The following is an 18,163-nucleotide window of genomic DNA, read 5'->3' on the forward strand; positions in this document are numbered from 1 at the left end:
TAACTCACCTCCTGACTCCCAAAGCCTGACCATCATCTACAAGGCACAGGTCAGGCAGGCGATGGAATAATCTCCACTTGCCTGGATGAGTGCTACTCCAACAACACTCAAGAAGCTCGACACCATCCAGGTCAAAGCAGCCGCTTGATCGGCACCCCATTCACCGTCGCGCACTATGTACCATCTACAAGATGCACTGCGGCAGTTCGCTATGGTTCCGGGATCTCTACTGTCTAGTGGAAAAAAGACAGCAGACACACAGGAACACCATCACTTGCAAGTTCCCAATCAAATCACACACCATCCTGACTTGGAACTATATCGCTGTTCCGTCACTGGGTCAAAATTTTTCTTTCATTCGTTCATGGGATGTGGGTGTCGCTGGTAGCCCAGCATTTTTTTTTTAGAATTAGAACATTACAGCGCAGTACAGGCCCTTCGGCCCTCGATGTTGCGCCGACCTGTGAAACCATCTGACCTACACTATTCCATTTTCATCCATATGTCTATCCAATGACCACTTAAATGCCCTTAAAGTTGGCGAGTCTACTACTGTTGCAGGCAGGACGTTCCACGCCCCTACTACTCTCTGAGTAAAGAAACTACCTCTAACATCTGTCCTATATCTATCACCCCTCAAGTTAAAGCTATGTCCCCTCGTGTTTGCCATCACCATCCGAGGAAAAAGACTCTCATTATCCACCCTATCTAACCCTCTGATTATCTTATATGTCTCTATTAAGTCACCTCTCCTCCTCCTTCTCTCCAACGAAAACAACCTCAAGTCCATCAGCCTTTCCTCGTAAGACCTTCCCTCCATACCAGGCAACATCCTAGTAAATCTCCTCTGCACCCTTTCCAAAGCTTCCACATCCTTCCTATAATGCGGTGACCAGAACTGCACGCAATACTCCAGGTGCGGCCTCACCAGAGTTTTGTACAGCTGCAGCATGACCTCGTGGCTCCGAAACTCGATCCCCCTACTAATAAAAGCTAACACACCATATGCCTTCTTAACAGCCCTATTAACCTGGGTAGCAACTTTCAGGGATTTATGTACCTGGACACCAAGATCTCTCTGCTCATCTACACTACCAAGAATCTTCCCATTAGCCCAGTACTCTGCATTCCTGTTACTCCTTCCAAAGTGAATCACCTCACACTTTTCCGCATTAAACTCCATTTGCCATCTCTCAGCCCAGCTCTGCAGCCTATCTATGTCCCTCTGTACCCTACAACATCCTTCGGCACTATCCACAAGTCCACCGACCTTCGTGTCATCCGCAAATTTACTAACCCACCCTTCTACACCCTCATCCAGGTCATTTATAAAAATGACAAACAGCAGTGGCCCCAAAACAGATCCTTGCGGTACACCACTAGTAACTAAACTCCAGGATGAACATTTGCCATCAACCACCACCCTCTGTCTTCTTTCAGCTAGCCAATTTCTGATCAAAGCTCTAAATCACCTTCAACCCCATACTTCCGTATTTTCTGCAATAGCCTACCGTGGGGAACCTTATCAAACGTCTTACTGAAATCCATATACACCACATCCACTGCTTTACCCTCATCCACCTGTTTGGTCACCTTGTCAAAAAACTCAATAAGGTTTGTGAGGCACGACCTACCCTTCACAAAACCGTGCCGACTATCGCTAATGAACTTATTCTTTTCAAGATGATTATAAATATCTATTTTCACACTTTCCAAAATTGCTAACACCTCCTCCTTGTGAACCTCAATCCCATCTAGCCTAGTAGTCTGTATCTCAGTATTCTCCTCGACAACATTTTCTTTCTCTACTGTAAATACGGACGAAAAATATTCATTTAACGCTTCCCCTATCTCCTCTGATTCCACACACAACTTCCCACTACTATCCGTGATTGGCCCGAATCTAACTCTAGTCATTCTTTTATTCCTGATATACCTATAGAAAGCCTTAGGGTTTTCCTTGATCCTATCCACCAATGACTTCTCGTGCCCTCTCCTTGCTCTTCTTAGCTCTCCCTTTAGATCCTTCCTGGCTAGCTTATAACTCTCAAGCGCCCTAACTGAGCCTTCATGTTATTGGCCATTCCTAATTGCCCTTGAGAAGGTGGTGGTGAGCTGCCTTCTTGAACCGCTGCAGTCCTTGGGATGTAGGTACACCCACAGTGCTGTTAGGGAGTTCCAGGATTTTGACCCAGTGACAGGAAGGAACGGTGATATAGCTCCAAGTCAGGATTGTGTGTGGCTTGGAGGGGAACTTACAGGTGGTGGTGTTCCCATGCATTTTCTGCCCTTGTCCTTCAAGTTGGTAGAGGTCGTGAGTTTGGAAGGTACTGTCTAAGGAGCCTTGGTGAATTGCTGTAGTGCATCTTGTAGATGGTATACACTGCTGCCACTGTGCGTCGATGACGGAGAGAGTGAATGTTTGTGGATGGGATGCCAATCAAGCGCCTGTTTTGTCCTGGATGGTGTTGAGGTTCTTGAGTGTTGTTGGAGCTGCAGCGATCCAGGCAAGTGAAGAATATTCCATCACACTTCTGACTTGTGCCTTGTAGATTTGCAGATGGTGGACAGGCATTGGGAGGTCAATTACTCGCCACAGAATTCCCAGTCTCTGACCTGCTCTTGAAGCCACAGTATATATGTGGCTGGTACAGTTCAGTTTCTGGTCAATGGTAACCCCCATGATGTTGATAGTGGGCGGGGGGGTTCAGCAATGGTAATGCCATTGAATGTCAAGGGGAGATGGTTAGGTTCTCTCTTGTTTGAGATGGTCATTGCCTGGCACTTGTGTGGCGTGATTGTAGTCCAGGTCTTGCTGCAGATGGACATGGGCTGCTTCAATATCCGAGGAGTCGCGAATGGTGCTGAACATCATGCAATCATCAGCGAACATCCCCACTTCTGACCTTATAATTGAAGGAAGGTCATTGATGAAACAGCTGAAGATGGTTGGGCCTAGGACACTACCCTGAGGAACTCCTGCAGTGATGTCCTGGGTCTGAGATGATTGACCTCCAACAAGCACAATCATGGAATCCTGGAACTCCCTTCCTAACAGCACTGTGGATGTACCTACCCCACATGGACTGCAGCGGTTCAAGGCAGCAGCTCACCACCATCTTCTCAAGGGCTATTAGGGATGGGCAACAAATGCTGGCCTGGCCAGTGACAGCATATCGCATGAAAAAATAATAAAAATCAGAAAGCAGAGGAGATATGTCAGGCAGACAGGAAATGTCACTTGCCAGTGGAATCTTCAAGCTATTAAAAGATTTGGCTTTAAATAATGGGAGATTCCAATTTGTTTGGGTGGGAATTATAATTTCACTTCAGCGAGGGGTCAGCGTGCTTGGTAGTAGGCAATCAGCTTGCTTGGCAGAGTGGGGGTGGATGATGTAACCAAAGATTAAACTGCACCTGATTCTAATATCGGAGACAGATCAGAGAGACAAAGGTGGATTTGACAAAGAACGAGCAGACAGTTTATTCCTGCAGGCTGTGTGGAGCCAATAAAAACAGAAAATGCTGGAAACAGTCAGTACAGCAGGCTGCATCTGTAAAGGGAGAAGCAGTGTTTCAGGTTGATGATCTTTTGTCATTGGGAAGCAAGTTTCTGGCACTTTTGTGATTTAATTGCTGCTAGCTCTTTTCTTACAGTTTATCTGTTCCTGCAAAATGTTTCACTCGCAGAGACACTGGGACCAGGGACTCTAAACTGTGAGCCAAACCACCCCACCTCACATTTAATGGCCCATCTAGTGTCAGGATCTGCATAAGCATGAAATCTTACCCCTCCTCAATAATTCAAGGAGGTCGAACCCTCCCCTTTAACCCAGCAAACAGCAGCCAATTCAGCAAAGATGGTGGCAGGCAGTGGAATCTCCTCCTCACCTGCCTCTCCAACAGAAGTTTGGAGCTGCCACTCACCCCAAGAAAGCTCACTTTTCTTGAAAGAACCACTATTGAACACATTTAATCACATGTCCATCCCTATCCCTTCTCATGCCGAATCTAAATGTGGCTCAGTATTGCTGGAGTTCTGTCACAGTCCCAAGCTGCCACTTTTGGATTTGAAGGACGTTCAAAACGGTCCCAGAGTTCAGTGCAGAGAGATTCTGGCACCTTCTGTTAAGGAAGGATCACGATTTTTTTCTGTAGTTTTTCCTCTGGGAACAGAAATGTCCTGACAATATGATCCAGTTCCTCCAGTGAGAGTTGTGCATGCAGCACCACCACCTCATCTTCATCAGCCTGAATCACATACTTCAACAATCGATAGAGGTCTCGCAGAGCATCACCCATAACCTGTAGCAAAGAAGACAAAAGGATCATCTCCACAATAATAAAACAGAGGGAGATCCACTTTACAATAATAAAACAGACAGGGATCAACTCCACAATAATAACAACACAGAGAGGGACAGAAACTCCACAATAAGAGAGAGGATCAACTCCAGATTAAAGAGAGACAGAGATCAACTCCACAATAATATAGAAAAGTACATATTAATGATTTGGATGTAAATGTAGGGGGCATGATCAAGAAGTTTGCAGTCGACACAAAGATTGGCCATGTGATAGATAGCGAGGAGGATAGCAGTAGGCTGCAGGAAGATATTGTTGTAATAAAAGCAAAATACTGCAGATGCTGGAAATCTGAAATAGAGTCATACAGCACAGAAACAGGCCCTTTGGCCCATCATGTCTGTGCCGGCCATCAAGCACCCAAATACTCTAATTCCATTTTCCTGCACTTGGCCCATAGCCTTGTATGCTGTGGCGTTTCATGTGCTCATCTAAATACTTCTTAAATGTTGTGAGGGTTCCTGCCTCTGCCACCTCTTCAGGTAGTGCGTTCCAGATTCCAACCAAATTCCCTCTAAACCTGCTGCCCCTTACCTTAAATCTATGCCCCCTGGTTATTGACCCCTCCGCTAAAGGGAAAAAGTTTCTTCCTATCTAACCTATCAATGCCCCTCATAATCTTGTACGCCTCAAACATGCCCCCCCTCAGCCTTCTCTGCTCTAAGGAAAACAACCCTAGCCTTTTCAGTTTCTCTTCATAGCTGAAATGCTCCAGCCCAGGCAACATCCTGGTGAATCTCCTCCGCACCCTCTCCAGTGCAATCACATCCTTCCTATCGTGTGGTGACCAGAAGTGTACACAGTACTCCAGCTGTGGCCTAGCTAGCATTTTATATAGCTCCATCATAACCTCCGTGCTCTTATATTCTATGCCTCGGAAAATAAAGGCAAGTATCCCATATGCCTTCCTAACCACCTTATCTACCTGTGCTGCTGCCTTCATTAGGACAGGTACACCAAGATCCCTCTGTACTTCCTAGGGTCCTACCATCCATTGTATATTCCCCTGCCTTGTTAGTCCTCCCAAAATGCATCATCTCTCACTTTTCAGGATTAAATTCCATTTGCTACTGCTCCGCCCATCTTACCAGCCCATCTATATTGTCCTGTAATCTAAGGCTTTCGTCCTCACTATTTACAACACCACCAATTTTTGTGTCGTCTGCGAACTTACTGATCATACCTCTTATATTCATGTCTAAATCATTAATGTACACTACAAACAGCAAGGATCCCAGCACCAATCCCTGCGGTACACCACAGGCCACAGGCTTCCACTCGCAAAAACAACCCTCGACCATCACCCTCTGCATCCTGCCACTAAGCCGATTTTGTTTCCACTTTGCCAAATTGCCCTGGATCCCATGGGCTCTTACCTTCTTAACCCAATCTCCCATGCGGGACCTTATCAAAAGCCTTACTGAAGTCCATGTAGACTACATCAACTGCTTTACTCTCATCTACACATCTAGTCACTGCCTCAAAAAATTCAACCAAGTTAGACATGATCTCCCCCTGACAAAGCTATGCTGACTATCCCTGATTAATCCCTGCCTCTTCAATTGGAGGTTAATCCTGTCCCTCAGAATATTTTCCAATAGTTTCCCAACCACTGATGTTAATCTCACTGGCCTGTAATTACCTGCTTTATCCCGGCTACTCTTCTTGAATAATGGTACTACATTCGCTGTCCTTCAATCCTCTGGTACCTCTCCAGTGGCCAGAGAGGATTTGAAAATTTGTGTCAGAGCCCCTGCTATCTCCTCCCTTGTCTCACCTAAACAGCCTGTGATACATCTCATCTGGGCCTGGGGATTTATCCAGTTCTAAGCCCGCTTAAACCACTAATACTTCCTCCCTTTCAATGCTAATTTGTTCAAGTATATCGCAATCCCCCACCCTAATCTCCACACCTACATCGTCCTTCTCCATAGTGAACACAGATGAAAAGTAAACATTTAAAGCCTCACCTATGTCCTCCGGCTCCACACACAGATTGCCACTTAGGTCCCGAATGGGCCCCATACTTTCCCTGGTTATCCTCTTGCCCTTAATATACTTATAAAATGCCTTAAGATTTTCCTTTATCTTGCCCGCCAGTGTTTTTTCATGTTCCCTCTTCGCTTTCCTAATTACTTATTTAACTACCCGCCTACACTTTTTAAACTCCTCTAGTGCCTCCGCTGTTTTCAGCGCTCCGAATCTGCCATAAGTCTCCTTTTTTGTTTACTGATCTAATCCTCGATATCCCTTGACATCCAGGGTTCCCTGGACTTGTTGGTCCTACCCTTCACCTTAACGGGTAAATGTTGGCTCTGAACTCTCACTATTTCTTCTTTGAATGACTCCCACTGGTCTGATGTAGACTTTCCTACAAGTAGCTGCTCCCAGTCCACTTTGGCCAGATCCTGTTTATCAAATTGAAATCAGCCTTCCCCCAATTCAGTACCTTTATTTCCGGCCCATCTTTGTCCTTTTCCATAACTACCTTAAATCTTACAGCTTTGGTCACTATCCCCGACCCCCACTGACACTTCTACCACTTGTCCAGCTTCATTCCCTGGGATTAGGTCCAGTACTGCCCCTTCTCTTGTAGGACTTTCTACATACTGGCTCAAAAAGCTCTCCTGTATGCATTTTAAGAATTCCACCCCCTTTAAGCCTTTTGCACCAAGACTATCCCAGTTGATATTAGCTAAGTTGAAATCCCCTATTATTTTTACACCTGAGCTTTGCCTACATATCTGCTCCTCTATCTCTCCCTGACTGTTTGGAAGCCTGTAGTACACACCCAGCCAAGTGATTGCCCCCCCTTTTTTTAAGTTCTACCCATATGGCCTCGTTTGAGGAACCTTCTAAGATATCAACCCTCCTTAATGCAGTAATTGACTCCTTGATCAACAGTGCAATACCACCACCTCCTCTTTTATCCCCTCCCCCATCACGCCTGAAGATTCTATACCCTGGAATATTGAATTGTCAGTCCTGCCCCTCCCTCAGCCATGTCTGTGATAGCAATATCATAATCGAATGTGCTAATCAATCAATACTCTCAATTCATCTGCCTTATTAATAAGTCTCCTTGCATCAGAGTATATACAATCCAGTCTCGCATTTTTCACTTGTGCTTTAACAGGTCTATATTTGCTCTGTCTTCCAGACTGACTCAGTTTCTCTTCTATGTTTGGCTGTGCCTACCCCCTACTGTATCTCCACTCTGTATCCCACCCCCCTGCCAAATTAGTTTAAACCACCCACCAACAGCACTAGCAAACCTCCCAGCAAGGATGTTGGTCCCGTTCCGATTCAGGTGCAACCCGTCCAACTTGTACAGGTCTCACCTTTGCCGGAAACAAACCCTGTGATCCAGGAAACTAAAGCCTTCCCTCCTGCACCATCTCTTCAGCCACACATTCATCTGCTCTATCCTCCTATTCCTATACTCGCTAGCACGTGGCACCAGGAGTAATCCAGAGATTACAACCTTTGAGGTCCTGCTTTTTAATCTGCTACCTAGCTCCCTAAATTCTTGTTGCAGGACCTCATCCCTCTTTCTACCTATGTTGTTGGTACCAATGTGTACCACGACCTCTGACTGTTCACCGTCCTTTCAGAATGTCCTGCAGCCGCTCCATGACATCCGTAACCATAGCACCAGGGAGGCAACATACCATCCTGGAGTCACGTTTGCGACCACAGAAACACCTATCTGTACAATAAAAACAAGAAATGCTGGAAATACTCAGCAGGTCTGGCAGCATCTGTGGAGAGAGAAGCAGAGTTAATGTTTCAGGTTAGAAATGTAATAGGTTTTAAGCAAATAAAGCGAGGGTGGGGCAAGAGATAACAAAAGGCATGTTGATAGGACAGTGAGTCATGGAGAATAACTGACCAGAATGTCATGCAGCAAAGGTAAACGGTATGTTAATGGTGTGTTGAAAGACAAAGCATTAGTGCAGAGAGGGTATTAATGGACAGGAAAATTAACAGCCCTAGCCCACAGCACAAACATGAAAAAAAAAAGAACAGTACAGCACAGGAACAGGCCATTCGGCCCTCCAAGCCTGCGCCGATCTGGATGCCTGCCTAAACTAAAACATTCTGCACTTCCGGGATCTGTATCCCTCTATTCCCATCCTATTCATGTATTTGTCAAGATGCCTCTTAAACGTCTCTATGGTACCTGCTTCCACCACCTCCCCCAGCAACAGGTTCCAGGCACTCACCACCCTCTGTGTAAAGAACTTGCCTCGCACATCCCCTCTAAACTTTGCCCCTCTCACCTTAAACCTATGTCTCCTAGTGACTGACTCTCCCACCCTGGGAAAAAGCTTCTGACTATCCACTCTGTCCATGCCGCTCATAACTTTGTAAACCTCTATCATGTCGCCCCTCCACCTCCGTCGTTCCAGTGAAAACAATCCGAGTTTATCCAACCTCTCCTCATAGCTAATGCCCTCCAGACCAGGCAATATCCTGGTAAACCTCTTCTGTACCCTCTCCAAAGCCTCCACGTCCTTCTGGTAGAGTGGCGACCAGAATTGCACGCAATATTCTAAGTGTGGCCTAACTAAAGTTCTGTACAGCTGCAGCATGACTTGCCAGTTTTTATACTCTATGCCCCGACCGATGAAGGCAAGCATGACGTATGCCTTCTTGACTACCTTATCCACCTGCGTTGCCACTTTCAGTGACCTGTGGACCTGTACGCCCAGATCTCTCTGCCTGTCAATACTCCTAAGGGTTCTGCCATTTACTGTATACTTCCCACCTGCATTAGACCTTCCAAAATGCATTACCTCACATTTATCCGGATTAAACTCCATCTGCCATTTCTCCGCCCAAGTCTCCAACCGATCTATATCCTGCTGTATCCTCTGACAATCCTCATCATTATCCGTAACTCCACCAACCTTTGTGTCGTCCGCAAACTTACTAATCAGACCAGCTACATTTTCCTCCAAATCATTTATATATATAGTAGGCAGGCACATAGTAAGAAAAATGAATGAAGAAACAAACAAATAAAATAAAAGTAAAAAAGAAAAAAAATAACTGAAAAGTAAAAAGGTAGGTGGGGGGCCTGGGGCCATCATGCTCTGAAATGATTGAACTCAATGTTCAGTCCAGCAGGCTGTAGTGTGCCTAATGGGTAAATAAGATGCTGTTCCTCGAGCTTGGGTTGATGTTCACTGGAACACTGCAGCAATCCCAGGACAGAGATGTGGGCATGAGAGCAGGAGGGAGTGTTGAAATGGCCAGCAACCGGAAGCTCGGGGTCCTGCTTTCAGACTGAGCGGGGGTGTTCCGCAAAATGGTCACTCAATCTGTGTTTGGTCTCCCCAGTGTAGAGGAGACCACATTGTGAGCAGCGAATACAGTATACTAAATTGAAAGAAGTACAAGTAAATTGCTGCTTCACCTGAAAGGAGTGTTTGGGTCATGGATAGAGCTTAGAGGTATTGGTGCAATGGTACTGTCACTGGACTAGTAATCGAGCACCCAGGCTAATGCTCTGGGGATGCGAGTTCGAATCCCAGATGGTGAAATTTGAATTCAATTAATAAATCTGGAATTAAAAGCTAGTCTAATGGTGACCATGAAACCATTGTCGATTGGTGTAAAAACCCATCTGGTTCACATGTCTTTTAGGGAAGGAAATCTGCCATCCTTACCTGGTCTGGCCTACATGTGACTGCAGACCCACAGCAATCTGGTTGACTCTTAAATGCCCTCTGAAATGAACTAGCAAGCCACTCAGTTAGTTCAAGGGCAATTAGGGATGGGCAATAAATGCTGGCCTAGCCAGCGATGCCCACATCCACCAAAGGAATCAAAAAAAGAGGAATCAACTCCACAATAATAAGACAGAGAGAGAGAGAGGGATCAACTCCATAATAATAAAACACAGAGATCAACTCTACAATGCAACGCTTCACTCCACCTCTCCCCCCGCCTGAGGACACACTCCATTCCCCCGCACTCCACCCTTACCCCCACTGATTTGCTTAACCTCCCACTACAACATGACGACCCGACCTACGTCGGGGTCAGGTTGCTCTTCCGGGTCCAGCATTTGGACTCGGGTCAGACACACTTTTATCACCACCTCCGGTACGTGGCTCCAATGTTAATATACTTTTTGGACTTGAAAGGTTGTTTAGTTACAGTTTTTTTAAGCTTGTGCAGATAAGCAACAAAGTGAAAAGCGGAAGCTAAGTTAACTGATGGTTGCAGGAAAAAAATGAAAGGACTCGGGCTGGGTCGGGTTTCATTTGTAAACCCGAGCCAGCCTTTACCTCCCACTCCCCGACTGCCCCTTCACTCCCACCCCACTGATCACCTGGAACTTTCCTGCTCCCCACACCCTCTAGTGTCCTTCCACTCTTTCCCCCTATACGGTATGAGCTGCTCTCCTGTTAGGCGAGGATTTGTACTGTTTCTGTGATCTGAGCCGTGTTATATAATCACCAGAAGAGCAGCATGAAAGGGTTGCTATGCTGGGGCTGGAAGAAGCTGAGGATCACAGAGTGAATTCCACTCACCTGAACAAAGGCTTTTTGTAGGCATTGCGCAGCCACAATGTGAGACCCGTCATTACACTGAGCCACACACTGACACCCAGTTATTAACAGACATAAAGCTGCTGTCAGAGCTGAAGTTTCACCTGGAACTGCTGGGGAGAGGTGTGTGCTGGTCATGATTGGGACTGGACTCAGGAGAGGGGGGAAAGGAGGAGGGAGGGAGAAGGCCTCAGGTAGCAGGGGGAGGGAAGGGGAGGGGAGCAGTGAGGCAAGGGGGAAGATAGGAGTGGGAAGGGCAGAAAGGAGGGGTAGTGGAAAGGAGTGGAGAAGAGGAGGAGGGGGGAGAAACGGGGGCTGAGAGAGAGGCAGAGGGAGTGGCTGTAGAGGTGGGGGGGGAAGGTGGCTTGTTGGGAGGGGAGGGCGATGGGTTGAAGGGGAGGGCAAGGCGAGGGTGAGGAGGGGAGGGCAAGGCGAGGGTGAGGAGGGGAGGGCAAGGCGAGGGTGAGGAGGGGGTGGTGAGGTGAGGGCAAGGGGAGATGAAGGGACTGGGAGGGGATGGAGTAGCGATGAGAGAGGGAGGGGTTGGGGAGAAGGTCAGGAGGAGCAGGGAGGGCTTGGGTAGTGGCAGTGAAGAGAGGATCACTGAGGCAAGGGAAGGGGGCATTGATGGTAGGGGCAGAGAAGGGGGGAGGTGAAGGAGGGAGGGAGGGGGAGGGCAGTGAGGAGATAGAGAGGCAAGGAGAGGAGGAGGCATGGCGGGAGGAAGGGGGCGGGGGCGGGGAATTTAGTTTCCTATTCCCGCTAAGGGTATTGTGAGGGAGGAAAGTACAACTCTCCAGGTTTAGCCTGAGACAGTCTGTCACCAGTGACTTAAAGCAGGAACTGAGATATTTTCTGTTTAATTGAAATCTGTCATTTTAAGAGGATATTTTATTTAATGTATTTAAAATAATTTGAGATATTAATGCATCCACAACACACCTCAGAGACCTGTAACCTGTGCATCCCAGCTCCTCCGTTCACTCTCCGTAGCCTTGTTCCATACCCCCGCTTCTCAGCTGACCCTCCATCTGTCACTTGAACTGCCCCACACCGCCGAGTCACTGGAATCCTTTCCACAGGGTACTCAGCAACAGCTTGTAACTTTAGGTAATGCCAAACACTTTAAGCACAAGGTCTTCATGGGATGTGGGCGTCGCTGGCTCTGCCAGCATTTATTGCCCATCCCTAATTGCCCTTGAGAAGGTGGTGGTGAGCTGCCTTCTTAAACCACTGCAGACCATGTGGGGTAGGTACACCCACAGTGCTGTTAGGAAGGGAGTTCCAGCCACAAACACCATCAAAAGCAGATTAACCCATCACTCATCTTATTGCTATTTGCTTGAGATGCTGCTGATGCAGACTGGCTGCTACATTTAGCCAACATCATTGCAACTCAAAGTAACTCATTGTATGTGAAACAATTAGAGATCTTTAATCATAGTCAGGCACAATGTAAATGGAATTATTGTTTTCCAAGGTAAAAAATTAAGTGTCTCAAAGACTCAGATTTTCTGCCTCAATGTTTAGTTGTCTGTGGTTTGATATACTTAGCACAAAGGAAGATGGTTGTGGTTGTTAGAGGTCAATCATCTCATTCCCAGGACATCGCTGCAGGAGTTCCCCAGGCTAGTGTCCTAGGCCCAATTATCTTTAGCTCCTTCATCTATGACCTTCCCTCTATATTAAAATAATGGGGATGTTTGCTGATGACTTCACAGTGTTCAGTTTTGTTCATAACTCCTCAGATAATGAAGCGTCCACAAGACCTGGACAACATTCAGGGCTGAGACATGGCAAGCAATGTTTGCACCGCACAAGTGCCAGACAATGACTATCTTCAACAAGAGAAAATCGAACCATCTTCCCTGGACACTGAAATGCATTGAGGGTACAGCAGAGGGACCTGGGTTTTTTTTTTATTCGTTTGTGGGATGTGGGCATCGCTGACTGAGCCAGCATTTATTGCCCATCCCAAATTGCCCTTGAACTGAATGACTTGCTAGGCCATTTCAGAGGACATTTAAGAGTCAACCACATTGTTGTGGGTCTAGAGTCCCATGTAGGCCAGACAAGATAAGGACAGCCTATCCCTAATGGATATTAGTGAACCATATGGGTTTTTGCAACAATAGACAATGTCACCATTAGGCTAGCTTATTTTTTAAATTCCAGATTTTTATTAATTGAATTAAAATTTCACCATCTGCCATGGTGAGATTTGAACCTATGCCCAGAGCATTAGCCTGGGCACTGGATTACTAGTCCAGTGATATTACCACTACGCCACCACCTCCCCTATATGTATATGTACACAAATTGTTGAAGGTGGCAGGGCAGGTTGAGAAAGCAGTTAATAAGGCGTACAGGATCCTGGGCTTCATAAATAGAAGTAATGAGTACAAAAGCAAGGAAGTTATGGTGAAGTTATGGCCTGACACTGGGAAGTTCTGAGGAACAAAGGGACCTTGGCGTGTTTGTCCATAGATCTCTGAAGGCAGAAGGGCAGGTTAATAGGGTGGTGAAAAAGGCATATGGGACACTTGCCTTTATCAATCAAGGCATAGATTACAAAAGCAGGGAGGTCATGTTGGAGTTGTACAGAACTTTGGTAAGACCACAGCTGGAGTAGTGTGTGCAATTGAAGGATGTGATTGCATTGGAGGGGGAGCAGAGATGATTCACCAGGATGTTGCCTGGGATGGAACATTTAAGCTATGAAGAGAGGTTGGATAGGCTTGGGTTGTTTTCGCTGGAGCAGAGAAGACCGAGGGGTGACCTGATCGAGGTGTACAAGATTATGAGGGACATGGACAGGGTGGATAGGGAGCAGCTGTTCCCCTTAGTTGAAGGGTCAGTTACGAGGGGACACAAGTTTAAGGTGAGGGGCGGGAGGTTTAAGGGGGATTTGAGGAAGAACTTTTTTACCCAGAGGGTGGTGACGGTCTGGAATGCCCTGCCTGGGAGGGTGGTAGAGGCAGGTTGCCTCACATCCTTTCAAAAGTACCTGGATGAGCACTTGGCACGTCATGACATTCAAGGCTATGGGCCAAGTGCTGGCAAATGGGATTAGGTAGACAAGTCAGGTATCTTTAATGCATCGGTGCAGACTCGATGGGCCGAAGGGCCTCTTCTGCACTGTATTATTCTGTGATTCTGTGAAGTGAACCTTTATAAAACACTGGAGTGTTGTGTCCAATTCTGGGCACCACACTTTAGGAAAGATGGAAAGGCATTGGTAAGGGTGCAGAAAAGATTTACAAGAATGGTTCCGGGGATGAGAGATTTCAGTTACGTGAATAAATTGGCAAAGTTGGGGCTGTTCTCTTTGGAGAAGGTAGAGAGGAGATTTGATCTAGGTGTTCAAAATCATGAGGCGTCTGAACAGAGTAGATGGAGAGAAACTGTTCCCATTTTTGGAAGGATTAAAAACCAGAGGACACGGATTTAAATTGATTGGCAAAAGAACCAGAGGTGACATGAGGAAAAACATTTTTACGCAGCGAGTGGTTGGGATCTGGAATGCACTGCCTGAGTGTGTGGTGGAGGCAGATTCAATCATGGCTTTCAAAAGGGAATTGGATAATTATCTGAAGCGAAAAAATTTGCAGGGCTACAGGGAAAAGGCGGGGGAGTGGGACTTGCTGACATACTCTCACAGAGCTTGGGCACGGACACGACCGGCCAAATGGCCTCCTTCTGTGCTGTAACCATTCTATGATTACCATCGCTGAATGTCCCACCATCAACATCCTGGGGCTAAGAGTTAACAAAGTGACCGTTGGTCCTATAGAAAGTGAGTCTGGGGAATTAATAAGGGAAAATACAGAGATAGCAGATGAATTGACCAGGTATTTTGCATCAGTCTTCACCATAGAGGATACAAGTAACATCCCAGAAATAGCTGCAAATCAGGAAATGGAAGGAAGGGAGGAACTCAAGAAAATTACAATCACCAGGCAAGTGGTACTGAGCAAATTGTTGGATCTGACAAATCCCCGGGTCCTGACGGACTTCATCCTAGGGTCTTAAAAGTGGCTAGTGAGGTAGCTGATGTGTTGGTTTTGATTTTCCAAATTTCCCTAGATTCAGGAAAGGTTCCATTACATTGGAAAATAGCCAACGTAACTCCTTTATTCAAAAAGCAAGGGAGACAGAAAGCAGGAAACTACAGACCAGTTAGCTTAACATCTGTCATAGGGAAAATTTCAGAAACTATTATTAAAGATGTTATAGCAGGGCACTTCGAAAAATTCAAGGTAATCAGGCAGAGTCAACATGGTTTTATGAAAGGGAAATCATGTTTAACCAATTTATTGGAGCTCTTTGAAGTAACGTGCTGTGGATAAAGGGGAACAGGTATTGTACTTGGATTTCCAGAAGGCATTTGATAAGGTGCCACATACGAACATACGAATTAGGAACAAGAATAGGCCACTTGGCCCTTTGAGCCTGCTCCGCCATTCAATAAGTTCATAGCTGAACTGATTATCCCACATTTTCACCTACCCCCAATAACCTTCTATCCCCTTGCTTACCAAAAATCTATCTACCTCTGCCTTAAAAATATTCAAAGACTCTGCTTCCACTGCCTTTTGAAGAAGAGAATTGCAAAGACTCATGACTCTGAGAAAAAATTTCTCCTCATCTCTGTCTTAAATGGGCGACTCCTTATTTTTAAACCGTGACCCCTTGTTCTAGATTCTCCCACAAGGGGAAACATCCTTTCCTTGTGAGGGGAATTGAATACAAAAGTAGGGAGGTTATGCTTCAGCTATACAGGGCATTGGTGAGACCATATCAGGAGTACTGTGTACAGTATTGGTCTCCTTATTTAACGTAGGATGTAAATGCATTGGAAGCAGTTCAGCGAAGGTTTACCAGACAAACACCGGGAATGGCGGGTTGTCTTATGAGGAAAGGAGGTGGTGTTGGGTGTCTTGCAAAGCATTAAGGTAGATAAGTCCCCAGGGCTATATATACTGAGGGAGGCAAGGGAAGAAATTGCTGGGGCCTTGACAGAAATTTTTGCATCCTCATTGGCTACAGGTGAGGTCCCAGAGGACTGGAGAATAGCCAATGTTGTGCCTTTGTTTAAGAAGGGTTACAAGGATAATCCAGGAAATTATAGGCCGGTGAGCCTTACGTCAGTGGTAGGGAAACTATTAGAGAGGATTATTCAGGACAGGATTTACTCACATTTGGAAACAAACGAACTTATTAGCGAGACAGCATGGTTTTGTGAAGGGGAGGTCGTGTCTTACTAATTTGATTGAGTTTTTTGAGGAAGCGACGAAGATGATTGATGAGGGAAAGGCGGTGGATGTTGTCTATATGGACTTTAGTAAAGCCTTTGACAAGGTCCCGCATGGCAGACTGGTGCAAAAGGTGAAGTCACACGGGATCAGAGGTGAGCTGGCAAGATGGATACAGAACTGGCTTGGTCATAGAAGACAGAGGGTAACAGTGGATGGGCGTTTTTCTGAATGGAGGGATGTGACTAGTGGTGTTCCGCAGGGATCAGTGCTGGGACCTTTGATCTTTGTAGTATATATAAATGATTTGGAGGAAAATGTAGCTGGTCTGATTAGTAAGTTTGCGGACGACACAAAGGTTGGTGGAGTTGCGGAAAATGACGAGGATTGTCAGAGGATACAGCAGGATATAGATCGGTTGGAGACTTGGGTGGAGAAATGACAGATGGAGTTTAATCCGGACAAATGTGAGGTAATGCATTTTGGAAGGTCTAATGCAGGTGGGAGGTATACAGTAAATGGCAGAACCCTTAGGAGTATTGACAGGCAGAGAGATCTGGGCATACAGGTCCACAGGTCACAAAGTGGCAACGCAGGTGGATAAGGTAGTCAAGAAGGCATACGGCATGCTTGCCTTCATCGGTCGGGGCATAGAGTATAAAAATTGGCAAGTCATGTTGCAGCTGTACAGAACTTTAGTTAGGCCACACTTAGAATATTGCGTGCAATTCTGGTCGCCACACTACCAGAAGGACGTGGAGGCTTTGGAAAGGGTACAGAGGAGGTTTACCAGGATGTTGCCTGGTCTGGAGGGCATTAGCTATGACGAGAGGTTGGAAAAACTCGGATTGTTTTCACTGGAACGACAGAGGTGGAGGGGCGACATGATAGAGGTTTACAAAGTTATAAGCGGCATGGACAGAGTGGATAGTCAGAAGCTTTTTCCCAGGGTGGAAGAGTCAGTTACTAGGGGACACAGGTTTAAGGTGCGAGGGGCAAAGTTTAGAGGGGATGTGCGAGGCAAGTTTTTTTTACACAGAGGGTGGTGAGTGCCTGGAACTTGCTGCCAGGGAAGGTGGTGGAAGCAGATACGATAGCAACGTTTAAGAGACATCTTGACAAATATATGAATAGGAAGGGAATAGAGGGATATGGGCCCCGGAAGTGCAGAAGGTGTTAGTTTAGGCAGGCATCAAGATCGGCGCAGGCTTGGAGGGCCGAATGGCCTGTTCCTGTGCTGTACTGTTCTTTGTTCTTTGAAAGGTTGGACAGGCTAGGCTTGTATCTGCTGGACTAAGAGACGACTTGATTGAAACATATAAGATTCTGAGGGGTCTGGACAGGATGGATGTGGAAAGGATGTTTCCCCTTGTGGGAGAATCTAGAACTAGGGGTCACTGTTTAGAAATAAGGGGTCGCCCTTTTAAGACAGAGATGAGGAGAATTTTTTTCTCAGAGTCATGAGTCTTTGGAATTCTCTTCCTCAAAAGGTGGTGGAAGCAGAGTCTTTGAATATTTTTAAGGCAGAGATAGATTCTTGATAAGCAAGGGGGTGGAAGGTTATCGGGGTAGGCGGGAAAGTGGAGTGGAGCTCACAGTCAGATTAGCCATGATCTTGTTGAATGGCGAACAGGCTCGAGGGGCCAACTCCTGCTCCTAATTCATATGTTCGTATGTACCATTTACCAGAAATTTAACTGGACCAGCCACATAAAAAATGTAGGTACAAGAGCAGGTCAGAGGCTGGGAATTCTGTGGTGTGTAACTCACCTCCTGACTTCACAAAGCCTGTCCACCATCCACAGGGCAGAAGTCAGGAGTGTGATGGTACAGTCTCCACTTGCTTGGATGGGTGTAGCTCCAATAACACTCAGGAAGCTTGACACCATTCAAGACAAAACAGTCTGCTTGATTGGCACCCAATTCACCAGCTTAAATATTCACTTCCTCCACCGACGCACAGTGACAGCAAGGCTCTTA

At 46.3% G+C, this 18,163-nt stretch overlaps 1 protein-coding gene across 2 annotated transcripts in view; it reads right to left on the reverse strand.

Annotated features, from left to right (window-relative positions):
- Positions 1-3,459: 3,459 nt before the first annotated feature.
- The window catches only part of tango6 (transport and golgi organization 6 homolog (Drosophila)), a 209,881-nt gene continuing 195,177 nt past the window's right edge, over positions 3,460-18,163 (reverse strand). For both annotated transcript variants that reach the window (XM_068048952.1, XM_068048951.1), the window contains one exon: positions 3,460-4,305. In XM_068048952.1, the coding sequence (XP_067905053.1) occupies positions 4,129-4,305 (177 nt within the window). In that variant the 3' untranslated portion in view covers positions 3,460-4,128. The remainder of the gene's footprint in view (positions 4,306-18,163) is intronic.

The sequence above is a fragment of the Heterodontus francisci genome, chromosome 17, assembly GCF_036365525.1.
Source record: "Heterodontus francisci isolate sHetFra1 chromosome 17, sHetFra1.hap1, whole genome shotgun sequence".
NCBI lineage: Eukaryota > Metazoa > Chordata > Chondrichthyes > Heterodontiformes > Heterodontidae > Heterodontus > Heterodontus francisci.